The sequence below is a fragment of the Caretta caretta genome, chromosome 2 (assembly GCF_965140235.1).
Source record: "Caretta caretta isolate rCarCar2 chromosome 2, rCarCar1.hap1, whole genome shotgun sequence".
NCBI lineage: Eukaryota > Metazoa > Chordata > Testudines > Cheloniidae > Caretta > Caretta caretta.
Window position 1 is genome coordinate 220,680,946 of NC_134207.1, and position 27,617 is coordinate 220,708,562.

Here is a 27,617-nt window from a genome sequence, read left to right on the forward strand (position 1 = left end):
AATAAGATACATTTTGAAAGGATTAAAGTATAATCTGTTGTGCACAAAAATGTGAGGCCTTTGAAAATTGAGATGTTTACCTTTCAGTTTTTCAAAATGGTCATGATTGTGATGGGGTCCTCTGGCTGCTGACTCTGCTCCAGTCCACAAATGCTCAGAGACCCTTGTGCTGGTCAAACACCTTGTGTAGTTTATTTACAGGGTGGGTTCCCACCACCTTCATACCATATACAGCTTTGCTCCAACAGTCCTACGGAGCACTCAGCTCCTGCAACAAGCAGTGAAGAGCCATCTCTCTCCTCTCCCTGCTACTTGCTTTCTCTCCTTCTTCCTTCCTCCCTCTGCCTAATGGCTTAATTAGCCTTCCAGCTCTGCTTCACCCTCAAATTAGGCACAGCTGTTTGACCAGCTCCATTCTGCATTGTTTGATTGGAACTGCTGACCAGAGTGCTGGCTCAGCTGTTCTCGCCTAGCACCCTGTCACAGTGATATTCAGTATAATGAAAAAACTGGAGTCCTGTATGGTGTCTGCTGAATCTAGGAAGCTAAGTAAAAAGTGGTCACTTTAAACTGATCATTTTCTCAGATGAAAAAATGCAAAGTTTTTGAAACAAAGTATGAATTTAGGTATACATGCAAAAATACAAAAGTCATTGAAAGAGTTGAAAAGCACGTGGAAACAAAAAGTTGTGACATTTCACAAAAAAGGGGTACTTGCTAACAGTTCTAGTCTAATGTTGAGGCAATTATATATAAGCATTAGGTCTGGATCCTATAAACTGAATAATGGAAAACAGACCCTTGCACTTGCATCACACTGAAATCAATGGGACTCTGCAGGAACAAAGGCCTGCCTGTGTGGATCCAGTTTATAATACTGGGGCCTAACTTCACATTCTGAAAAAATACAAAACAAAGACATTTTCTAAGTTGTCTATTTTGTAAAGAAAATATGAACATGTATATTTATGTAGCACAAACAAAAGATAGGAAACAAGTGCAAAATGAGACTGTTTTTGTTTTTTCAAAATATGCCATTCCTTATCTACTGAGTTGAAAAAATTGTAAGGAAATGCCTAGGTAAGCAGGTGCCTCTATCAAGCTCACCTGTACTGAATGAGTAAATGAACACAAGAGACAAGCTTTGTGAGATCCATTTTATTTGTGCAGTTATCACTTTGAATTCATTACTAAAAGACGGTCAAAGGCACTTCAAAGAAGTTTTTTAAAAATAAATTTTTGTTTATGGTGATCACTTAAAAACACGTAAGTCACCATTCATTGTCGACAACAATGGTTTCTTGTCTCAAATTCCATCCAGAACATTCACTGATTTTAATGGAATAGACTGCTCAGCAGCAACATATGTCTTTCTGAAACTATATTTCAAACAAACAGCTGCAGTTCATTTAGCAGAGTATTTTAAACACAACACAGTAAGATGAAGAGCTGCTACATTTGTTGGGGTTCACACACATTTTTTCTTGCCACAGTAAAAACTGGAAAGGTTAATTTCCTAGTCCTATACTAAGGTGATTATTCTCATCATAGCATGTGCGTGCCCAAATCATTAATATCAATGGTAGTTATGTTATCAAGATGCCACCTCTTTCTCCAGATTATCAGAGTATGTAAACTACAAGGTTTCAGAGTAGCAGCAGTGTTAGTCTGTATCCGCAAAAAGAAAAGGAGTACTTGTGGCACCTTAGAGACTAACAAAATTTATTTATTATGGGGGGATATTTTGGGGGGCGGGGGGGGAGAAATGTCTCCAAGTGGGCTCTTTCTCTGTTCTTTGTTTAACACGCTTGGTGGTGGCAGCATAAGGTCCGAGGACAAAAGGTAAAAGTTTGTACCTTGTGGAAGTTTTAACCTAAGCTGGTAAGAATAAGTTTGGGGGGTCTTTCATGCATGTCCCCACAGCTGTACCCTAGAATTCAGAGTGGGGAAGGAACCTTGACATGAAAGACCCCCTAAGCCAGCCAAGAGGAAGTTTGTGTGGAAGGTTGGTTTTTTGAGAGTATCCAGTTTTGAGAGCTCATTCTTAATCTTTTCCTGTTTGCTGTAAACGATGTTGCTCAGGTGGATCCACAGTTTCTTTGAGAGTGTGTGGCACAAGCTGTCAGCATAGTCTGTGTGGTATGTAGATTGTAATGGATTTTTTACCTTCAGTCCTTTTGGTATGATGTCCATCTGTTTGCATTTGGAAAGGATGATGATGTCTGTCTGTCTGTATCTGTATGTTTTATTATAACATTCAAAAACCAGTCAGAGAACACTTCAGTCTCTTTGGTCACTTGATTACAGACCTAAAAGTGGCAATTCTTCAACAAAAAAACTTCAAAAACAGACTCCAACGTCTGAATTGGAATTAATTTGCAAACTGGATACAATCAACCTAGGCTTGAATAAAGACTGGGAGTGGATGGGTCATTACACAAAGTAAAACTATTTTCCCATGTTTATCTCCCCCCCCCCCCCCCTTTACTGTTCCTCAGACGTTCTTATCAACTGCTGGAAATGGCCCACCTTGATTATCATTACAAAAAGGTTTTCCCCCTCCTGCTGGTAATAGCTCACCTTACCTGATCACTCTCTTTACAGTGTGTATGGTAACACCCATTGTTTCATGTTCTCTGTGTATATAAATCTCCCCACTGTATTTTCCACTGAATGCATCAGATGAAGTGAGCTGTAGCTAACGAAAGCTCATGCTCAAATAAATTTGTTAGTCTCTAAGGTGCCACAAGTACTCCTTTTCTTTAAACTAAGAGGGTGGCTCCTAGCTATTTTGAGAGTAGTCTGTTAAAATGCAGTGACTGAAACTTTTTCACTTATGAAAGCGTAACTGGATAGAGCTGTAGAAGCGTTCTCAGAAAGATCATGAAAAAAAATCAAAGGGGAAAGAAATGTTAAGCAAAAGGACAAACACGGTATCACTGGGGAGTGTGCCAACTCATGCAGACAAATACAGTGCAAATTGCTAAACTGAATTAACAACAAAGAGTAAAAAGATTAAATAAAGTTCAATTGAGTCATTCATCTGAAAGTGTAACATTCAGTACCACGCCACAAGTAAGAGCTTCGGATAATTTGATATTATCATATTGTCAATATGCCTCTGGAAACTAATGCATGTCTAATGAATGTTCTGAAAAACAAAGCAACTAAAATATTAAGAAGCCTATTGAAAGAACAAAACCCATATCTCTGACTCTCAGTATAAACCCCGGGGATTGTAGAGAATTTATTGCCAGGTAATTTTCTTAAAGAAATTTAGACTGGAATTACATGATTGGATTGTTTCAATCACTACACTGTGGCTATAGAATTCTGTCAAGCTTTTTTAAAATTAAAAATCAAGAGTAATGAGCACTGTGGCATAAAGCATCCTGTACCCCTACACTTCAAAGGCATAGTCTAAGAAAAGCAAATCAACTAAGGAAGGATTCCTTGTAGTAGCTTGCCTGGGCTGCAAAAGTACTCATTATACTATGTGCTTGCTCTTAAAGTGATGACATCACACTGAAATCAGTGGCTCACAATTGTAGAATACTATACAAGGAGGCTGCAATGTTGAAAGCCCCTCTGATAAAAGCAATCATAAATGTTTATTAGGTAGCCAAGTTTGGAAAGCTATCTGGTAAAATGGCTACCAAAGTAAAAAACAAGTTAATAATCCCTACGTATCATTCATTTTGTTTCCATAATGATACTGGAATTTGACAGAAAAAACACAATAGTTTTAGAAAAATTAACAAAGTCAAGTCAATACTTCTCAATCAGTGATACTGGAAGGCAAAACTTTCTGTTCTCCTTTCTGGGTATATGTGGTGGAGGGTGGAAACAGAAGCCTTCTTAGAAAGATACTAAATTCAGAGGTGGGCAAACTTTTTGGCCTGAGGGCCACATCTGGGTATGGAAATTGTATGGCAGGTCATGAATCCTCACGAAATTGGGGTGTGGGAAAAGGTTGAGGGCTCCGGGGTGAGGCAAGAAATGAGGAGTTCAGAGTGTGGGAGGGGGCTCCGGACTGGGGCAGGGAGTGAGGGCTCCAGATGTGGGGTGCAGGCTCTGGGGATAAGAGGTTGGGGATGCAGGAGGGTGCTCTGGGCTGGGACTGAGGGGTTCAGAGGGCAGGAGGGGGATCAGGGCTGGGTCAGGGGGTCAGGGGTGCAGTTTTCGGGTGGCACTTACCTCAACCAGCTCCCGGCAGCAGCGGAATGTCCCCCCTCCAGCTCTTACCTGGAGACTGAGCCAGGCAGCTCTGCGTGCTGCCCCATCTGCAGGCACCACTCCTGCCACTCCCATTGGCTGCGGTTCCCGGCCAATGGAAGCTGTACGGGTGGCATTTGGGGCGGGGGCAGCATGTGGAGCCCCCTGGCTGCCCCTATGCATATGAGCTGGAGAGGGGGACACGTTACTGCTTCCGGGAGCCATGGCACGCACGGAGCAGGGCAAGCCCTGGACCCTGCTCCCCGGCAGGAGCTTGAGGGATGGATTAAAACGTCTGAAGTGCCGGATGTGGCCCCCGGGCCATACTTTGCCCACCCCTGTACTAAATGCTTTCTGAAGTATCCTTGCTAACACTTTACTGGAGAAGGGGATTTGCATTTCTCAAGACACAGCCCACCCAATTCACTAAAACATTGGCTGCCTACACCACAAGCTGAGAAGTTCCTTTTTTGTTACAGGTCAATGGGTGACCTTGAAGGAGAAGAGAATGGTAGTGGGGAACTATAGATTTGCAATTCAGTACGTCTTTTACATTGGCTGAGTATACAGAATTTTAAATCAAAACCATCAACTTTTTAAATTTAGATTAAATGCCATCAGCTGTTAATAAAATGGTTTAGCCAAGAATCTGAACAATATATTAATCACTGTAGCTGTCAGTGCTTTTGGCATATTGATTTAGCAATCCTAGTTGCTGTATCTCATATGACCTAATGTTAGTTTAAATGAGTGACTCTCACATGGGAATACCTTGCTAAACTTAATCACCTTCTACAGTTCAGCTGAAACAAATGATAAATATTCTCCTTTGGACCAGCATCAGCATAATCTCTGATAAAAAGCACAGCTTTTCAATCACCCAATAGGTTCAAATTTTAAAGAGTTCTATAGGTCAATTCACAGCACACATTAAAGCTCCTACCCCTTCCAGCCTATGTGTGAGGCAATCCTGCTAGTGAAAAATATTCATTATGAAATATTTAGATTTAAATATGAAATAACTAAAAAAAATCTCTATATGACAACATCAGTGGTACTAGGGAATATAAATAATCCTGTGTTCAGACACGGAGGAGCAGCAAAAGTGGCTATGTTTACTTCACATTCATGAAATACTGTGGTTATTGGCATCATGTCACAAGGCAGAACAGAAGAAAACAGATAAGTCAGTCATGATGTTTGTTGGCAAATAATGTTTGAGAGACACTAAAGTCAGACATACTACTCCAGAGTCTCCCAAAATCTCCTAGCAACATCCTCAAGAGGACAGTGGTAACCATTTTAGTAAGGCCATTTACAACCAGTAATTTGACCTCATCAAAACACTGGCTAAGGGAAGTAAGGTTTTGGCCAAACTCACCAATATGGTGAAGATGAAAACCAGCAACAACAGAAAAGTGATAAAGAAGCTTTTGTGAAACTGAGGACCGAAGACAGCCAATGTGTCAAGCTAGGCAGAACATAAAACTGGGCAAATGATGTATATACTATATTGATCACAAGAGCAAAAAATCTATAGTTGGTTTAACCTCTGATTGTATTTTAATATATTGATAATCAGTCCATCTCACAGATAACCAGTGGATCCTTTTTAGCTAATTAGACATAGAGCTACTCCCCGTAGCCACATAGTGGACGAAATAAATGCACTTTTTGAAAGGGTCCTTGCATTCAGGTTGGCTTACCTGAATAACTGTGCAACACATTCACAAGACAGACAATAAAGAGAATTTAAAATGACACATGAAAATCTTAAACTGAAGACACAGAAAAAAGACACTATAAACCAGACAAAACCCTCAGAAGTGGAACTACATATTACAACCAAATAAAATGGAATTTGTAGGGAACATTCAAAAAACCATAGTAAGAGAACGTACACTGTGATTTAAAATAGTACCTTTTTGGGTGCCAAATCACTTCCATAAACAAAGAACCCTCCTCCTCCCCACTGGCCCCCCAAAAAACCTACAGTAAAGCAATGTGTAAATTAAATAGAAATAAACTAATAGTAACACTGGGTGAATCTGGAAATTACTGTACGCTAGTGCATAAAAGCCTTGCTGTCTAACAAGTCTTTATTGTATGACTGTGGTGTTATATCATGCATTTTTTGGCTTACAGAATGAATACAAGGGGAGGAAATTGCACTTGTAAGGGGTTTATTTCTATCATATGTACATTAAAAAGCTTTTGGATGAATTTTGTGCCCATTCAAGCAAGGAGTACACACCAAGAGGCACAGAGTGGGCAGGTATGCAAGTTTTCACACATCTTCAACATACTCCAAGATGTATAGTCTTGCTATTCCTGGGCTTTTCACCAATTAGAGCAAGCCAACTGGGTGTCTGTTTTGTAGAACAAATAGTATCTTGGGGGAAGTTTATGATGAGGCAAAGAGTAACAAATTCATTTCATTTGGGAAGTACTTCAGATTTCAACATTAAACAGGCACAGTATTACTAATTACACCAAATAGTTTGAAGTCTGTCTTTAAGGCAGGAGAGGTTTTGAAGACTTATTTCCCTCTTTTCAGCCCAGTTACTTCACATCAAATTTCTCCAGTATCATCACCATCTCAAAGTGATGGACCAATGTAGCCCAAGATTTCTAACACTAGTACTTATCCAAAATAATGGGAAGGGGAACGGGGGCAAAAACAAAAATGACTAGAAAATACTGTATAATCGTGCTTGAACCTCACCACCATCCATTTGTTTTAATACAATAATATAAACATGAAGAATTTGTAAAAAAGCCACCTCAGATTTCACAGATCACGTAAAAGCTTTAGGACCTGATTCTGCAGTCCTAACATGTGAAAAGTCCCACTATCCCCATGAATAAGAACTGCACAACGAAACCTGTAGTTTGCAGTCACAGAGGAAGACCAACACAGAGCTTTTAAAATTCAAAAAGAATTACTACTAGCAATTCCAGAGTCCTGTCTGAGCTAGATGTAGCTGCTTTTCACTCCATGATACTTCTGTCAGTGCACTGTTCCACATATTGAGTAGAAGTCTGATTCAGTTTCAGGAGCTTTCTGCTTTAGCTTTTGCATCATTATCCTCTGCTTTGCTTGTCATTTGCTTTTCTAGATTCTTGAGTGAGTCAGGATTGTACCTGTATAGGTAACCATATGGTCGGAGATGATAAATCAAGTATTCCAACTGATACATAGTTATGGAATCAACATAGTGGAATGAAACTGCAAGATCAGAGCAGCATCCAGGACCCTAAAAATGGGGAAAACAAACAAAAAGACTCAGAGGACATTTCAAAATGTGCATAAAATGTTAAAAATAATTCTCTCTACAGTGTAAATAATACATATTTGGCTTCACTTTATCAAACAATTCACTTATCAATAATTCACACTGCAAAGCCTAAATTTTGCAGGAATAGAGTACTCAGACCCTGGTATACTATTTTGCTTGATCATCATCCCCAAATGGAAAACAACATCTTTCAAGAATGCTTGATGTGCTTTAGATAGTTTCTGTGACATGACGACTAAGAGCATGTCCGGTGTACAGTGAGCACAGTGTAATTTCTAAAACTCACTAATGTGTTGTGCAGTAACTGATCTGTGTGGACTCTGCTTCCCAGAATCTTCACCCAGGTTTCTCTACATCCACTTTTCCTTACCTTCCATTTTCCTCACCTATTCTCCAGGACATCTTTAGTTTGGTTTCCATATTTCTAATTCAATTGCAAGTCTCCAGCCTTGCAGTTAAAACAAAGATACCAGAAACAGCCAAAACAGCTGAAGTACTTTGTTTAAAGGCCTGGTGCTAGCAAGGTACCCGACAGATTTCTGCTTGGATGCAAATAGCGAGCAACAATGGATAACCCCTCAAATCTCTAATTTTTCTGCCACCCTGTTTAAACTGAAGCTGCTCAATTTTTGTCCCCAATTTCAATTAAATTTTCAAATTTTTGAAGAACAGAAGTGGGTTGTCGTTTCTACAAATTACATCCTACATTTTGACCAGCCTTAGTTCAAACTAGCCAAACTCTCACTGGAAAGTCTGTGCACACAAAAAAAAGTGATACTAAAAACTTGACAGAAATTTTAAAAAATGAATTAAAGCTAGTTAACGAGACCCTAATGTGAGGAAATTACTATCCTTAAACTCAGCATGGGAGTTGAGTATGTAAGCATACAGTAATGGTTACTGAGGCCAAATGAATGGAAGTAGAAACACAGTCTGCCTCCCACTACGGTTAAATGTCAGGGTTCTAGAGTTTGAAACAAACAGGTATTCTTCAAACAATGGAAACTACATTCTCTCTTTAAATCAGTCCTTACCATCAGGTGGATTTTGGGGATCTGCCTACAAGAGATATTCTTATCAGCTAGAAGATGACAATGTCCAAAACTGAGCTGTCAAAGAGAAAGTTCTGGGACACATTGATAAATTAAATAGTAATGAGTCACCAGGAACGGAAGGTACTCATTTATGATTTTTGAAGCAATTTAAGAATGAAGTGCTTAAGCTGCTAAAAATATGCAAACTCTGATTAAAATCAAATTACTATGCTAGAGGACTGGAATATAGCAAGTCTCAGATCTATTATTCTTATTTTAGGGAAGTGCTAGGGTTGATCCTAAAATTGTTGAGACCCATAGATTTCATTTTCAGATGAACTGGTTGAAATGATAGAAATATGTGCTTGTACATCACCTAGCACCATGGGGTATTGATCCAGGACGAGCTCTTAGGCTATACAATGCTACTATGAGTACACCTACCTAATACAACAGAGGCAAATAAGCATGACATCTGGTCAGGAAATTCTTTAAATATGTCAAAGTAATGGACACAGGAGAACACTTAGATATAATTTATTTGGACTTTCAAAAAGTTTTTGACAAAGTCCTTCTGAAGAGCCTAGTTAATAAACTAAACTAAGTAGTCATGAAGTGAAAGGTAAAGCATTGTTATCGATTAGAAAATGGCAAAGAAATAATCAATTTTTAGCCAGGAACTCAGTAGGCTTCCAAAAAAAGGGCAGCATTTATAAAGTTGCTACGAAACACTCTGTTATATTAGTTATAATTTATAAGTGAAGTAAGCCCTCATGCTTCAGAGCATAAGCCAACTACCTGGAGTTAGGAAGAAGCTTCCCTATTGGTAGGGGAGTTATTCCAGAATTGTCCATTGCTGAAGCATCTGTAATTGCCACCCTTGGAGACATGACCGGATTAGATGAACCATGGATTTGATATGGTAAAGTAATTCTATTTTTTCTAACGGTAATACTCAGCCTAGAAAGCAGCTAACAGTTTATCCAATATCCTTCGATACTGGATCCTAAATATTATCGGTTTTAATTTGTTGAAGAGTGTTAGCACATTTACACCATATTCCAACAACAGCAACTTAAGTGGCTGGCATGCCTTTATATTCCACAATAAAGCCCACTGTTACCATGAAGACGACTGTAAAAGACTAAAAACAAGATCACTGGTCTGCTACCTGCGTGGACCAGGTATTTGAACAAGGGAACTGACTGCCAAGCACTAAAGAAATTACATCGGGGGGGGGGGAGAAGAGAAGAGTGTGTTTTATATCTCTCCATCCCCCTAATTTGGAATCTAAATACTTAAAGATACATCATACAGGGTATCTATTCAGAATCTGCTGCAACTACATAAATATTTTAGTTATTACTAAGAAGGAGCTAAATATGTCAAAATGTTCATTCCATATGGAGATTTACAGAAATAAAGTATAGAATTTATTGACACCTTTCATATCAAAGCACTTTTCAGGCAGCTTTCACTCACTTGCAACTGAAACACTAATAGTTTAGGCCAGTCTTACAGATCATTCACCAGCAGAACTCCGACTGATTTTGATAGGGCAATGTGCAGAGTGCATGAAAGACTGGGTCCTTTAACAGTAACTGAGGGAGCATTTAAAGCAAAAAAAAATAAATAAATAAAATTACCAAGACTAATTTTTAACCAGAGGTTTAAGCCTAATAAAAATTTAGCACTTAGTGATTTTCAACAACACAGGAGGGAGTTAGATGTCTCCCTCCCCACTGTGTCTGTGAGAAGTTTCCCCTTATACAATTGTTTAAAATGGTGTATAAACACACAACTCATTAGTCCTGCTTTCCCTCATGAGATACGGATAGTATTGCCCCCAATTCTACAAAATAAAGAAATGGAGGCAGAAAAAAAACCCACAGAAATTAGCCCAAGATCTAGTGAGAGTCAGTGGCAGGGCTAATATTAAACCTCAGAACCAATCATATGGTCACTCCTACAGATCATGCTGCACCTTTAATTATAAATGCTAACAGTTCTTTAAAAAAAAAAAAATACTGTTAGGAGTTTCACTGTTTTATTGTTAAAATATTGATAATCAGGACCTAGGTTTTATATATAATCCCAAAAATAGCACCTCCAAAGTGCCTTCAGGTAGCATGCTAGTTTACTGGCTCAACGCTGCTAAAGCAGTAAGAGTGCTACTTACTAAATCACCAGCACCACTTCCTACAGCATCTACATGTTCCTTGAAAGTTTATCCAAACCCATCACCATTTAGCTAGTAAGATATGAGGTAACAACTTGATGCGGTATGGCTGCTGGCCATATCCCCGATATACAACTCAAGTCTAACGCATTACACAGATTACACGTTACATGGAACAAGGCTTTTGAAAATACTTGCACTTCTCACCTACAAAAAACAAGTTTTCCACCTAGCAGTTCTACTCATTAGTAGGGCTCTGTGTCTGTCACAGAGGTCAGGGAAGTCATGGATTCCGTGACTTCCTGCACTTCTGCAGCGGCTAGTGTGGCTGAACCCAGGGCTGCCCAAGCAGCTAGCCCCAGGCAGCTGTTCAGGCAGCCACCCCGGCTACTGCTGGAGAGGCTCCGGGGCCAGCTGCACCGGCTGCTGCTCTGGTAGCCCCTGGCTGCTGGCCCCAGGGACCACCTGAGCAGCGGCAGATGCGGCTGGCCCCAGGGACTGCATGAGCAGCGGCGACGGGAGCAGACGCAGCTCGGTGGCTCCTGGCAGCCGGTCCCCTCCAGGGGTGGCCCAAGCAGCAGCAGTGGGGCCCCCTCCACCAGTTGCTGCCACGGGCCTGTGGGGCTCCCTCCACTCAACCCCAAGATTCAATCATGGGTATTTTTAGTAAAAGTCATGGACAGGTCACAGGCAAACAAAAAAATCACAGCCCATGACTTACTAAAAACACCTGTGATTAAATCATAGCCTTACTCATTAGAAATGAACACGAGTAATCACAAAGCTGAAAGAAACTAGATCCATTACCACACCCGGATGAGACATTCAGCAGGAGGACTGGCAAAGACATAGAACTATTTTGGTAGTTATCAGTGGATGCCCCCTTAATTGCAGTTTCATGCATGAAATTCTCTTCCAAATTTATCAACAGAAAAAAGGATATTAGCTTACAACAGTGGTTTTTGACTCCTGGTGGTCCTCACACTATGTTTAAGATTTCCAAAGGGGTCTGCACCTCCATTCAAAATATTTAGGGGTTCACAAATGAAAAAAGGTTGAAAACCCCTGGATTACGTCTATAAAGATATTTTCCACACCCTCAACACTCTAGGTCCTTGAGATTGGACTAAAAATATGCAGATCTAGAAAAATTAAAGATTACCAAAGCTGGAGTAAACACTTACATTAAAAAAGTTAACTTTTACATGCCCATCAACTTGCTTCCACAATTTCCACTGCGAGACCATTCCATTGACGACTTAAATTTAATGTGTACAATAACTCCTCACTTAACATTGTAGTTACGTTTCTGAAAAATGCAACTAAGCGAAACTATGTTAAGCGAACCCAATTTCTCCATAAGACTTAATGTAAATGGGGGGGGTTTGGTTCAAGGGAAATTTTTTTCACCAGACAAAAAACTATATTTTTATATATATGTGCACCCACACAGTATAAGTTTTAAACAATTTAATACTGTACACAGCAATTATGATTGTGAAACTTGGTTGAGGTGGTGAAATCAGAGGGTGGGATATTTCCCAGGGAATGACTTACTGCTAAATGATGAACTAGAATTTGGCTGAGCCCTCAAGGGTTAATACATTGTTGTTAATGTAGCCTCACACTCTACAAGGCAGCACAAATGGAAGGAGGGGAGACAGCATGGCAGACAGAGACACACCCTGTGTGTGGGAGAGAGAGAATGCGCATTGCCCCTTTAAGTACACTGATCCCACTCTAAGTACACTGCCTTTTTAAATATACCAGGATGTTGAGACAGCACCTGCGGCCAGAAAGCTCTCTCCATCCTGAGCCCTATCATGTCCCCATCCTGCTCTATATGGAGAAGGGGTAAGCAGGGGGGCAGGAGAAGGGGGGAGGGGGACACCCTGACATTAGCTCCCATTTTCCCTCCCCCCTGCACAGCAAGGAGGCAGCTCCTGGGAACAGCTCCAAGGCAGAGGGCAGGAGCAGCACATGGCAGTGGGGGGAGGGACAACTGAACTGCTGCCAATTGATAGCCTGCTGGGCAGCTGCGGCACAGGGGAGCTGCCAGTCCACCCTGGTTCCAAGCCCCCACCAGCTGGCTGCAATGGGCTGCTCTTCCTGCAAGCAGTGGACAAAGCAGGCGGCTGCCAAACAACATAAGGAAGCATTGCGCAACTTTAAACGAGCATGTTCCCTAATAAATCTGCAACGTAACAATGAAATAATGTTAACCAGGACGACTTTAAGTTACTGTATGTATTTTATATATTTCACTATCAAAACTAGTTGCAAGTATGTCTTTTGAATATTGTTTTTTAAACACAATTCTTAGACACACAATTTGGACTTACACACCAGCTAGACATGTTCAAAATCAGTTTAGGGGGCAACTGTGTTTAAATAATTCAAAGGGTCCTTCTTAATCAAGGATGAGGACTAAATCAGCTGAGTCCACAGTACTGTAATGAGCTTTGAACAACATACCCACTATCTCTTTTTTAAATATTTGCTTCTGGGAATAAAACAGGACAATGCAAGTTCCAGTGTCATTTTTTTGCCTCTCATCTTAATCATCTATTTTTATTGTCCTATTAGATTACACTAAAAGTGCTATCAAGATAGCCTCTTAAAAGTGGAACAGAAGATTTTTTCCATTTACTAAATGGCACATTTTATCACTTTATTATCAGCGCCATGCTACATTTGTATACACCAAGAATGGTTTGGTGGTATTACGTGGCAAGTGGGATTTCAAAAGTATTCAATATTAACCTAATTCTGCTCCCAAATGAAATGGGAGTTTCACCACTGACTCCAAGAGGAACAGTTTCAAAAGCACCCAGTGTTAGTGTAATTCCCACTCCATTTACAGATAGTTTTTTGTAAATTGAATAGCTGTGGTAACTAATTTTAAGATGGAACTTGATAAATTTATGAACAAGATTATATAATGGGTTGCCTGTGATAGCATGGTACTGGACTCAGTAACCAGGAGGTCCTTTTCAGTCCTATGTTCCTGATCTTTAGGTTGTTAATAAGGCTATTACAGAGATTATATGCAAACCAGATTTTTTGAGATATGAGTACCTGCAGCTATCATTACTTTCAAGAACTATATCTCTCTCATTGATTAGAATGAGATATACAGGTCTCCATTTCTCTGTAAATCAGGTCAACAATAAGAACCTCACATTCAGCTTTAAACTGGTAGAATTTGACTAACAAAAAAATCAGTTATTGCAATTTAAAAATAAGAGGTGCTAAAAAGCTAAGTTCCACCACTTACACTCACTGCAAACTTCTCATGTTCCCCTCAACTTTGACAGGCAAGTAGTATCCTCTAAAATTACAAAAGGCAATTCTTTGTAGGGATTCTCAAACTAGCATGGACCATACCTTCAATTTTCTCATGGACCACATATTCCCTCCCATTCACGATTGCATAACCACCCAGTTGCAACTACAGTAATTGACGACATGGAAAGGTAACATTAGAAAATATATATGTATTTTAGCTGCCTTTTAATGTGATTTAGCAACAGGAAACAAGTAGCCGCCAACATCCTGTTATAAACTATACAGCACAAGAGTTAGATAGAAGAGACCTACTGGAGCATCTAGTCCATCTTTTACGACATGAGAATAGTGAAAGTAATTTCAGATTAACTTATTCTCATAGTACACTAGGCACTTGCTTTCAAGTTTTAATTTATAAATGGAATATATAATGATTCCACCTTTAAATCTGTCTCAAGCACTCACAACAAAATCATTTTATTTTCCCAGAACATTTTAATAATGAACAGTTAAATAGGCTATAATCACTGTATATATAAAAATATAACTTCAGAAATGTTCATATAATGAACACAGCCTTTCTAAAAAAAAAAAACAAACAAAAAAAAAACCAAAACAACTTACCTCTACTGCAGGATAATAATTATAATTCCAGTACCAAAATGTTCTAGGTAGATAACCTCTGATTAAGTGATGTTCTGGCACAAAGGGATGAAAAGTTTCTTTACCACTTGTGTCCCTTGAATCTCCAGCTTCTACATTAATATTCTCCATGCATTTTCCGAGTGCTAGGTCTTCGATAGAAGAGCTATGAGAACATTTGTTGGTTTTAAATGCATTAACAAATCTCCTTAGAGCTTCTTTGCTCAGTACATATCCTGCTCCTCCACTCATGTAGCCCTGTTTCACATAAGGCTTAAACCTTCTTCCAAAGTATATTGGTTGTTCGGGATTGTATTTTGAAAGAAGCCATCTCAAGTTGTCCAGTATAACATACGTGTCATCATCTGCTTTCATAAACCAATCAGCATCGTCAAAATAATGGTCATGTACATACTGGAAGGCTTTAATAGTTTTCCAGTACAGTTGGTCCCTGCCTTCTTTGGTTTCTAGTCCCACAGCTGGAAAGTCTTTATTCTCCTCAGAGCTCATAAATAGTATTTTATTGCAACGCTGGGCCCAAGTAGCCTTAACATGCTTGGCTTTTTTCTCTAGATTCTGAGGCCCAGTCATCACCCAACACAGTATTTTCACCTTCTGATACAGTCCTTCTGCAATATTTTTGTTCTCATCTAAAGGGGGGGGGAGAGAGAAAAAGAGGAGGAAAGAAATTCCATGATACCTTAGTGTGTTTGCTAAGTAGTAACACCAATGGAAGAGTACAATAGAAATGATTCAGCAATGTGTAAGAAAAAAATAAGTTTTGTTAGCCATTAAAAGTGCAAAGAGATGAATGGGAAGAAGTCCAGTATAGATGCGCATCAGATGAGACTTCTGTTTTGGACAACTTTTTTCTGTCATATTTAATACAAGACAAGCCATGTACAGTCCAATTTATATTACCTGAAATTTGGTGACCAACATTGGTCTTCGCATTTTGTTCGGTCTGCAAGACCAAAGTTAAATTCAAGAATGAAAAAATGTAAATTAATTTTCAAATACTTATTCCTACTTAGTTTTACAAGAGAAGTAAAATGGATACTATTAAGATCTTCTCACAAAAAAACCAAACATAGTTTTACAAAATCTTACATGAATTTAAAAATATTCAACTCAAATTTATTTAAAAATTCTCCGGTAGACTTATGAAGCAAATGAAAACTTTAAAAAATTGACTAAAAAATGAAATAAAAAAGACTGGCTTCAAATTTTTTATATTTTATTTTTTAAACAGTCCGTGCTAAGTAAAAAAATATCAATGGTGAAGAACAAATTAGATTTTTTAAATGTTTAGTTTTAATACCTAAATGTTAATAATTACAAACTTATTTTAAAATAACTGTCACCAACTACTGAAACTGGTTTTCAAGTTAAAAGCAGCAAGACAGACAGAAAAGGCAACTTATCACCAGAAAACAAATTAAATCTTTATTTACTGTAAGGAGACAAGAAATAGATTCTGCAATACTCTGATAAAAATCATCATTGCTGTGTCTGAAATACTCTTCATTTCCAGATACACAGACAACTTAATCAGAGAAAAGTCTACACCTATTTAAGGTTTAAATATGTTTAAGGTTTAAAAACTCATGCACCAATTCTGCAATTGGACCCAAGTAGATGCACCCCTGTACCTAGGCATGGTTTACACTACAATTAGTTCAACTCAAGCCAGCTTACGTTGACCTAAGAATGTGTCTACACTAAAATTGTGCTCCCACTGACATAACTGCCCCTCAATGCCGACTTGATAACTCTACCTGTCCGAGACGCAGAAAATCAATGTAATTAGGTCAATGCAGCATCAGGGTAGACACAGCGTTGCTTTCATCAACTGTTACTAGCTTTCAGAGGCCATCCCACAATGACTCATGCTGACAGTCCAATTGGTACAAGCACTCCTGGTGAGGACATGCAATGCTGGCACAAGGAGCTTAATGTGGACACACAAAATCAATTTAATTACTGCAGCAGCCGTATGCTAATATAACTTAGGATGACATAATTTTGTAGTGCAGACATGCCCATCGTGTCCCATTGACTTCAACTGACAACATTTAAGTCAATGAGATTCTATTTAGGTTCAGATCAGATTGCAAGATGAGGTCCTAAAACTGTTTGTTTACCTTTATACAAGGTCAGGCCAATTTTCCTTACAATAATTTACTATAATAGTGTGCACATTTCAGAGAACAAACAGGTTTGCATGTGTTTTTCAGTAAACATTTAGTTTTAAGTTACTGATTAGTGGCCTGGCTCTGCAAACCTTAACATAAGTAAGTACCTTACTCACATAAGTAGTCTCATTGCAGTCAAGATTGGGCCCTAAATTTTACAGTTAATCAGTCTGACAAAATATATCCATTGTAAAAAAGTGCATGGAATTGCAAATAAATATGGTTATTTGTTTTGAGTACCTGAGAACAACAAAATTAAAGTACAGTAGAATTAATTTGTTTCTGAATGAATATGGCTTTGGATTCCTGATTACCCTTTTCACCACCAATTAGCTGGAATGTATTTTTTGGTTATGAGATTATGTCATTTAATTCCCCCATGAAATTCAGACCACCAGCCTCACTTCATTCTATAAGTTGCCTGTGTTAAAATGAAACTAGGGGAAGGGAGGGGGAGGAAAGAAGCAAACAGCCTCCCCTTGAAGATCTAGTGCAGGGGTCTCAAACATGCAGTCCGCGGGGTTATTTTCTGCAGCCTGCCAGCTCCCCGTGGCCCCCCCGCCCCCACAGCGTTTACCTAGAGCAGCTCAGCCTGGCCCGCACTGGGAAGCGGCCGGGACTTGCGGGGGGGGGGGGGGGGGGTGACAACGACGACACAGGGGTCTGTGTGTTGCCCTGGCCGTGGTTCCCTGTTCTGGGAGCTGCGGGGGGTGGTGCTTGGAGGCGCGGCCAGGACAACACAGACCCCTATGCCCCCCCTCCCCCAGGTCCCGGCCACTTCCCGGAGCAGCGCGGGGGCGGGGCAGGGCAGGGCAGGCAGGGAGCCTGCCCTGCCCCCAGTGTGTGCCAGGCCGGAGCCCACCCCCCGAACCCCTCCTGCAGCCGAACCCCCTGCTACACCCCACACCCCTCCTGCACCCCGACTCCCTGCTGCACCCCAAATTCCCTGCCCTGAGCCCCCTGGGGGCAGAGTTGGGGTGGGGATTTTGGGGAAGGGGTTGGCATGGGGGCAGGGAAAAGGCGGGGCAGCAGGGGTCGTCAGTGATGCAGCCCTCGGGCCAATGTACTAGTCCTCATGTGGCTCTTGTGGTCATTTGAGTTTGAGACCCCTGATCTAGTGGGTAGAGCAAAGGGCTGGAAGCTAGGAATCTTTAGCTCTATTTTCTTTGCTGTCACAGATCTGTATAACCTTAAGCAAGTCATTTAACTTTTCTATGCACCAGTTTTAATACCTGAAAAAAGAGGTATTTATCTGCCTCACAGGATTGAGGTGGTTTGCTTAATGTTTGTGAAGCACTCTGAACTTACACAGAACTTTTCATTCAAGAATCTTCAAGTATTATATAATGACATTAAATACTACATGCGTCAGACAACCAAGATCTATAGCATTTTTCCCCTCCCAAAATGTAAGCCGCTTGACTGATCAGGTTTAAAGAATAATGGGCTACTTCTAAAGTTTCACTTTTATTTTAAAAACTTAATCACAGATTATAGATGCTCCTAAATTAGCTTAAGTAAAACTAAAAAGCAATCTAGCTGCCTATGAAGTACTATGTGTGTCAAATGAAAAAATATATATATATATTTGTTGTAGTTTACCACTTAAGAAGCTCCAGGAACCAAACTTTAAACCGCTATCTCCATTTCCAAGTCTGGATGCAACAGTTGGCAAGTACTGGGCTCTCTGAAAAATCACTCTTATTAGAAAATGCAAGTTAGTAAAGAAAAACCAATCATTCAATGCCTTAGGAGGGGAAACCTACTTGATTGTATATTGTGTGTGTGTGTGTGTGTGTGTGTGTGTGTGTGTGTGTGGACATGGGATAAGAAAAAACTGGTGTATAAATACCTAGCAAAGAAGAAAGAAAAATGTTAAATTGGATCATAATGTTCCCTCTCCTTTTACGTTGTACAAAGCATAAATACCTTGATGCTGCCCAGCATCAGCATTGAAGTTCATTTGTCCTTCCAGCTGATCACTTCCAGTTTCTTCTGAGTGTTCACCATGGGGATCATTGTGAAGAATATCAGGTTGGATCACAACCTGTTTTTCCAACACTATGCTAAAGAGCATGTAACATGCGAAAAATCCTATTGTTGATCCAAATGTGAAGGTTAGAAGATTCAGCAAAGATTTAGAAGAGGCCATTTCCTGAAGGCAATGTGCTGCCAAGAAAGAAAGGAACATTAAGTTTTTCTAAGCTAAGTAAGGGACATATAGAGGAGTGTGAAAAAGTCAAGTGACAAACTCAGGGCCTGATTCTAGAACCCTCATTCATGCAGAACTCCCATTACTTGAACAGGAGTCTTGGGTGACTACGAGCAGCAAGATTAGAACCAATATTTATTCCTTTGTATATAAAATACAGAAGGAGAAGCATTTTATATACTATATAAACATAGACGAGGACATTTGAAAGACAAAAACGTAGCGTGTGTACAGACACAGCCACAACTTTGCATATTACAAGAGTTAAGGACACAAACAGTAATAATAGTAATAATAATAATAAAAAAAGTCAAAAAAAATCTAAAAATACTCCCAATCCCAGAATTAACTAGATCTTATCTCTGTGCATTTTTCTATCAATGTCTTGTCCCCCTCCCACCCCCACCCCCAAGAAACAGATAGAGGTGGAATGTCCTGAAAGTCACCAAATACAGGCTCTGATGGGACAATGAAAAGTAAATTCTAAAGTCCAGGAGCCCACCCTGAGAAAGCCCTGCTTTCCCCCTTCCTCATATTTTAAAGAGATTTGTTAGCTTGGGCATCCAAGACAGGATGCATCGGGAGAGAAGCACTCTCTCAAACAGCCAGTAAAGCACAAAATGAGTTATTACAAGACAAAACCAACACCTTAAAGCTTCTGCTGAAATTCAGCTAGTAGATTTACGTGTGCTTAATTCTTTGCAGGATTGACTTAAATATCAAATTTCTTTATGAGAAGAAACACCCCATTTCTTAGAAATATTGTTTTCTGTTTTTGCTAGATGCTTGAGAATTTCTTGGATGACCCAAATGTGCACATCAATCTTAACAGCTCTTAATTCACAGTCAAATCTTTAAAAAAGATTTTTCTCCCAAATGTGAGTTGTAGGTATTAAAAAAACCCAAACACACACAATGGAGGGGGAATAGGGGACACAGAGCGACTAGCATGAGGAAGGGATTGCAAGAAATATCTGAAACAGAGAGGATGGAAAGGTGGCATTCAGAGCGCTTGTGATGGGGTATGAGGAATGGAAGGAGCCCCTATTGCATGCAATAAGCTTAGTGTACAGAACAACAATGTATGGAACCCCCTAGTTTTTTTAAGAAGTTAACCTTAGATTTGACTTCACTTCCAAATAAGGAAAATTTTAAATATGTTATAGTCTCAGCCCAATCTGTAAGGATGAGCAACTCACTTCCAAGCAAGGGTGGTTTTAGGTCACATTTTTTAACATTACGGTAAAGCGGCATTTAAAATGCTTGTTCTATTGTCTGCAATACATTTGGTCTATAGAAGGGCTATAATTACTTTTTGTACACAATCTATTAGAGAAGCAAAATGCCAAGGAGTTCTTGAGGTCAAATCCTGACATGATCCGGCAAAAACTTTCACACAATTGTTATTGTTATTATTTGCATTACTGTAGTGTCTGAGTGTTTAGTTATGGACCAAGACCCCACTGCAATTTGCTCTGTTTGTACAGCACTCAAAGACACTGCCTGTCCCAGAGAGCTTACAATCGGAGTAGTACCATTAATATCATTGGGTTTATCTTGTGTATAAAGTTAGGCATGTGTGCAACTCTTGGAAGGATTGGGGTCTATGTGCGCCATTTACTATGATCTTGTACAAGCAACTTCAACTCCTTCTAAAAAAATTAAAATGTCAACTGAACATCAGATTCTACACGAGAGCTAAAATTTTTTTAAGAATTTTTAAATTTTTTTTTTAACAGCCTGCCATTTTTTTCCCTAATAAAAGGGCTAGGAGAAGCAACTAATGTTAAAATTCAGACAAATGAACATAGAAGATATATTAGAAAAAGCTAATAAAATAATATTTCTTCTGTGAATGCAAACTATAAATTATTAGTCATACAGGGGTGGCACTATTTCCCATCTTCCCGAACCAGCAATTTACGCCACTTAATGTAGAATGATAGAAAACAAAGTATGTTTTATATTTTTGTTTTTCACTGGGTTCCTGCCAAACTAATTAGACAGCTACTTGAAGGATCACATAAACTTCAAGACTGTATTGGTCATTAACTGCTAGGAAAGAACTGAAACTGAAAACAAAAATGCATTAGCAGTACACAACTTGAGATAAAATTGGGGGGGGGGGGGGAGAAGGTATTCCATTAAGCTTATAACAGCAATGAGGACCTCTGAGTTGGGGATTTCCTAACTCAGTGGTTCCCAAACTTGTGTTGCTGCTTGTGCAGGGAAAGCCCCTGGCCTGGAGCAGCAAACCCTGGCCACTGGGAGCCTTGATCAGCTGAACCTGCGGGTGTGGCAAGTAAACAAACTGGCTGGCTTGCCAGGGGCTTTCCCTGCACAAGCAGCGGAACAAGTTTGGGAACTACTGTCCTGTTAATGACTAGCTGGAACATTAACTCCACCTCACCACAGCAGCCATTAATCCCTAGAAAATATTCTAGGCCTTCACCATTAAAGCTTTAATACTTATTTATTGCTTCAGATAATGAAACAAGCATTTTAATGATTAAAATTCCTATATATACACACGCTAAACTATGCTGAAATTACTCCAAACTGCAACATATTACTATATTTTAAATCAAGTGATTATGGAGCCTTTATGCACAAACTACAGCAGGAATTCCCCAGCTGAGGGCCACACAGATCATTCTGCAGAAGTTTGACAGCTGCACCAAATTTGTATATCATAGACCTGAGTGCAGCTGCTCTCATCTGTAATATGGAAAAGTATGATGTGGAGATTATGGGTCCCAACATATGATGCTTTATTGTGATTAAGGCAGCCTTCACTTGGATCAAGGTGGAGTACTATACTGGGAGCTATTTTTACTATCACATCTCCACCTTAAATATCATGGTGGTACAAGCCACATTATAGTACCCCCTGTGATTTCCAGCTGTGAAATGACAATGTCTTGATTTATAGTGCTGCTATTACAATCTGATCTGTTATTAATCTCAACACAGAAAGCAAGAGGAGTTGAGCTAAATGCCCTATGATAATCAAATATATACGATTTACACACAAAAACTGTAACACTGCAAACTGTTCATTGTATTAAAATATTTGCTACAGTGCTTCTTTCTGGATGGCCCCCCCATCTGCTACCAGAGAGACCCTCAAAACTGACAAGACGACAATGAGAGTGCCAGGATAAAGTGTGGCCACCAACACTTAGGACTTAAAAAAAAAGTTCATACTCACATGGAACAACTGCAGGACTTCACAAAAGAACACACACTTCACCTCTTTCACACTTAATATTAGTTGCCTCTTTTCCATGCAATTTAAATGTTTTGTTTTAACAATCACCGTTAATTTTACTTGTTGGAGCACTATATCATTTCAGAATGATTTTTTGTAATTTAAGATATTTTAATATTAAGTTACAGTTAAATATTTAAGTTGAATATTAAGAACTCTATCTTTGGGCATCAGTAAGTGCCTTAAAAAATGTCATAAAATACATTGTCCGCTTCTTAATGTTTCCAATATGTGTGTTCCTGAAAAATATTAATCATGTCTGGAAAACACGAGTGTTCATTTTGGCAGTATTCCAGAAGTAGTATTTTGGGGGGCCAAATATTGGGACAGTGTTTTTGAAAAATACAGCATTGGAGCCCCCTTGCTTGATATACAACTTAAAATATCCTCCCAACCATTTAAATAGTTTGTTGTATATTGATTCTGAAGACACTAAACAGTCTTAGAGAAATTAATGTCTATGCATATTTATAGGCAATATTTTGCCATTTATTTTTATATAATGCTAAGATTTGAAGTGAGTGAAAAATGTTTTTACTTGCCAGCAAAACAAAAGGAAGAAGCGTTTTTTTTTAAACACTTTTTTTGCATTACATTACAGTGTCTGACCAGAGCAGATCAAATTATACAAAGAAAAGAAAGATCAGCTCTCAGATATTTAATAAGCAGCCCTCACACCCATATTCTTCATTTAATTACTTCTCTGCAAAATGATTTATTCAGATGGCTCTACTTCTTAATGGCTAAGACAAGTACAGAATCTGTGGAGTAGCAAAAGTCTCCAGTTTGCACCTATAGTGCTACCTTACTTCTTGTTCGTCTTTAAATCAGATACAAATTAAAGGGTTGATAAACTACAGTGGCCTAGGGCCATATTCAATTTTGTACCTCATTACAACTTTAGGAACATTCCTGCAAACACTTACACATATGTAATTTTACTCATGCGAGCAGTCCCATTCAAGTCAATGGGACTGACTGCCTCCTTAGTGTTTTAAAGTGTTGTCACGGTTTAAAGGAAGACTGTCACCTTAAATTTGGTCCAAAATTTAAGTTGTGTAAAGACGAGCTTTTATAAAAACCCCAATCCATACAAATTTACAGAATTTATTCAAACTGTGGAAAAATATTTTTAAAAATAACAGAAGCATTCTCCTGCCTTGTTTGAAACCCAAACTCAGCGCTATGGTGATACGCAGTATGGCTGCCACCCTGCAACCTGTTCTACACAGCCATATCCCGGTCAATAGAACTCCGTGAAGGTTTTAGAGTCTGTCCACGCAAAACATGACTGAGGCCTGCAAGCAAAGTACAAGGTAATTAACTGACTTCCTTTCTCTGAACTGAAAGAAATATAAAAACTAAATGAAGAATATAAAAAGTCACAAGTAATCTGGATTTTTAAAATGGTTATTTATGCTTGTGGCTATTTCCTTTGTATTATTTTGTGTATTTTTAATTTATGGCATCGAATCATAGAATATCCGGGTTGGAAGGGACCTCAGGAGGTCATCTAGTCCAACCCCCTGCTCAAAGCAGGACCAATCCCCAATTTTTGCCCCAGATCCCAAATGGCCCCCTCAAGGATTGAACTCACAACCCTGGGTTTAGCAGGCCAATGCTCAAACCACTGAGGTTCCTAGATATTTTATAAATGTGTAGAGATTTTATTTTTACTTACATTTATAAAAAATAAAATTAAAGTGTTACTAGCAACAGTTAAAAGATTAAGGAGTCCGGTGGCACCTTAAAGACTAACAGATTTATTTGAGCATAAGCTTTCGTGGGTATAAACCTCACTTCTTCAGATGCATGGAGTGAAAGTTACAGATGCAGACATAAATATACTGACACATGAAGAGAAGGGAGTTACCTCACAAGTGGAAGACCAGTGTTGACAGGGCCAATTCGATCAGGGTGAATGTAGTCCACTCCCAACAACAGATGATGAGGTGTCAATTCTAGGAGAGGCAAAGCTGCTTCTGTAATGAGCCAGCCACTCCCAGTCCTTATTCAAGCCCAAATTAATGGTGTTAAATTTGCAAATGAATTTTAGTTCTGCTGTTTCTCTTTGAAGTCTGTTTCCGTTTCCTTGCTTACAGACAGCCCCCCAACCTGAAGCAAATACTCACCAGCAACTACACACCACACCACAGAAACACTAACCCAGGAACCAATCCCTGTAGCAAACCTCATTGCCTACTCTGTCTCCATATCTACCCTAGCGACACCATCAGAGGACCCAACCACATCAGCCACACCATCAGAGGCTCATTCACCTGCATGTCACTAATGTTATATATGCCATCATGTGCCAGCAATGCCCCTCTGCCATGTACATTGGCCAAACCGGACAGTCCCTACGTAAAAGAATAAATGGACATAAATCAGACATCATGAATGGTAACACATAAAAGCCAGTGGGAGAACACTTCAATTTTCCTGGACATTCTATAACAGATTTGAAAGTAGCTATACTTGAACAAAAAACCTTCAGAAACAGACTTCAAAGAGAAACAGAAGAACTAAAATTCATTTGCAAATTTAACACCATTAATTTGGGCTTGAATAGGGACTGGGAGTGGCTGGCTTATTATAGAAGCAACTTTGCCGCTCCTGGAATTGACACCTCGTCATCTGTTGTTGGGAGTGGACTACATCCACCCTGATCGAATTGGCCCTGTCAACTCTGGTTCTCCACTTGTGAGGTAACCCCCTTCTCTTCATGTGTCAGTATATTTATGTCTGCATCTGTAACTTTCACTCCATGCATCTGAAGAAGTGAGGTTTATACCCACGAAAGCTTATGCTCAAATAAATCTGTTAGTCTTTAAGGTGCCAGCAGACTCCTTGTTGTTTTTACAGATACAGACTAACATGGCTACCCCTGATAGTTAAAAGATTGTCCATTTAATTAAATGGAAACACATTACATACACAACTAGGTTCTCTCTAGGGTTAATTCTACCTCTTGTAGTGTAGTTTATTAATAATAAAAATAAAAATAAAAAAACCCTAAGATAAATACTCAGTCAGAATTGCATACTTCAGAACGAAATTGATCAATACTGCCATGCCGCTAACACCAAAGCAATGACAAACAGAATGATCTCATTTTTAAATAAAGATTTGATAAAATGTAGTTAAGAAGCTACAGTACTGTACACGTAGAAGTATAATACATTAAATTAAAAACTACACATCAAAACAAACAATTCCACCATGTGTGTTCACTCATTAATAGGGCCCTACCAAATTCACGGCCATGAAAAATGCATCATGGACTGTGAAATCTGGTGTTTTGTGTACTTTCCCCCTATACGATACAGATTTCATGGGGGAGACCAGTGTTTCTCAAATTGGGGGTCCTGACCCAAAAGGGAGTTGAGGGGGGTGCGTCACAAGGTTATTTTAGGGGGGTTGCAGTATTGCTACCCTTACTTCTGCACTGCCTTGAGAGCTGGGCAGCCGGAGAGTGGCAGCTGTTGGCCAGTCACCCAGCTCTGAAGGGAGCACCCTGCCAGCAACAGTGTGGAAGTAAGGATAGTAATACCATACCACGTCACCCTTACTTCTGTGCTGCTGCCTTCGGAACTGGGCGCCCAGAGAGCAGTGGCTGCTCACTGATGGCCCAGCTCTGCAGGCAGCTGCACAGAATTAAGGGTGCCAACACCAAATCATGCCATCCTCACTTCTGCACTGCTGCTGGTGGCAACGCTGCCTACAGAGCTGGGCTCCCAGCCAGCAGCCACTGCTCTCCAGCTGAACAGCTCTGAAGAAAGCGTTGCTGCCAGGAGCAGTGCAGAAGTAAGGGTAGCAGCATTAGAACCCCCCCCTACAATAACCTTGCAACAACCTTAAGTCCTTTTTGGGTTAGGATCCCTACAATTACAACACCATTAAATTTCCACTGAATGCATCCAATGAAGTGAGCTGTAGCTCACGAAAGCTTATGCTCAAATAAATTTATTAGTCTCTAAGGTGCCACAAGTACTCCTTTTCTTTTTTTCATTAAATTTCAAGTTTAAATAGCTGAAATCATGAAATTTATGATTTTGAAAATCCTGTGACTCTGAAATTGACCAAAATGGACCATGAATTTGGTAGGGCCCGACTCATTAACTCACAAAATTTGTTCATCTTCAATAATGACAGGTTTCAGAGGAACAGCCGTGTTAGTCTGTATTCGCAAAAAGAAAAGGAGTACTTGTGGCACCTTAGAGACTAACGAATTTATTTGAGCATGAGCTTTCGTGAGCTACAGCTCACTTCATCTGATGAAGTGAGCTGTAGCTCACGAAAGCTCATGCTCAAATAAATTCGTTAGTCTCTAAGGTGCCACAAGTACTCCTTTTCTTTTTTCATCTTCAATGGGTCTCATTAGTGTGAGTCAATGAGTTTCAGCTGATAATGAAGAAAATTTTACTGATAAATTTTCTTTCTAAGGAAAGGTAGGTACCTGAACAAAAATACATTTGTAGCTGGTATAAATACAAAGAATCAGAATTAAGTAATTTTGAGAGACATTTATTTTAAAGCTGCTTTCAAAACCTAAAACTATGGAAATAAAAAGCCTATTACCACCAACAACATTATCCCATTTTTAGAAGAAAAATCTTAGCAGAAACTTCTCTTCCACCGGCCAAAATCTGGCACCCTTCTCTTGGCAATAAATTCACCTCCCCATAAATGCCTACGGCTGTTTCACTGACCCTGATCACTACGAAGGGCTGGGACTCCCGGCCAGGAGTGATCCGGCCTGGGCCTGCGGCAGGGGACTCTGCCTGCCTCTAGGGGAGTCTCTTCCCCCGCTCTCCTCGCACAGGCGCCGAGAAGCGAAGCCGGGAAACAGCCTCTCGCTCGCCTGAGAGGGGCGAGCCAGGCACCTGCTCCGGAACAGGGGTCTGGGTCTCCCCGCGCCACGCCGGGCCTCTAGCCGGCTGCCTGGGTTACAGCCCCCGCTGCCTCAGCCAGCCCCCGCCTGCCGCTGACAGGGGCCTCCCTGGGCTCTGCCCCGACAGACCGACCTCTCCGCCCTTGCTCGGCCGAGACAGACCCCGCGACGGCTCCCCTCTTACCGGCTCGGCCCCGCGCGCGCAGGGCGGGTCCCGGCTCTCAGGCGCCCGTTAGCGGGAAGGAGGAGGGAAGGGGAAGCAGCCCGCGGAGCCGCTGCCCTCGGCCCCCGGCACCATCGCGCTGCCGGCCCAGCACCCACTGCAGGCGACCCGCAGCGCGCCGGGGCCTCGCCGCTCCTCACGCCACCGCCGGAGGGGCGGCTCCGG

General features: G+C 40.2%; 1 protein-coding gene across 2 annotated transcripts; it reads right to left on the reverse strand.

Moving 5' to 3' along the window:
• Positions 1–1,143: 1,143 nt before the first annotated feature.
• Positions 1,144–27,617, reverse strand: C1GALT1 (core 1 synthase, glycoprotein-N-acetylgalactosamine 3-beta-galactosyltransferase 1). Of its 2 annotated transcripts, none has more exons than XM_048838218.2 (4): positions 27,414–27,617; positions 18,782–19,021; positions 14,640–15,307; positions 1,144–7,472 (listed from the first exon to the last, which is right to left on the reverse strand). In XM_048838218.2, exons 2-4 carry the CDS (start codon positions 19,002–19,004, stop codon positions 7,269–7,271), a joined length of 1,095 nt encoding a protein of 364 aa, XP_048694175.1. In that variant the 5' UTR covers positions 19,005–19,021; positions 27,414–27,617; the 3' UTR covers positions 1,144–7,268. The 2 variants fall into 2 exon arrangements, with proteins under 2 accessions (XP_048694175.1, XP_074981943.1); XM_075125842.1 differs by lacking the exon at positions 27,414–27,617 and adding an exon at positions 18,455–18,539 and having other exon boundaries at positions 18,782–18,942.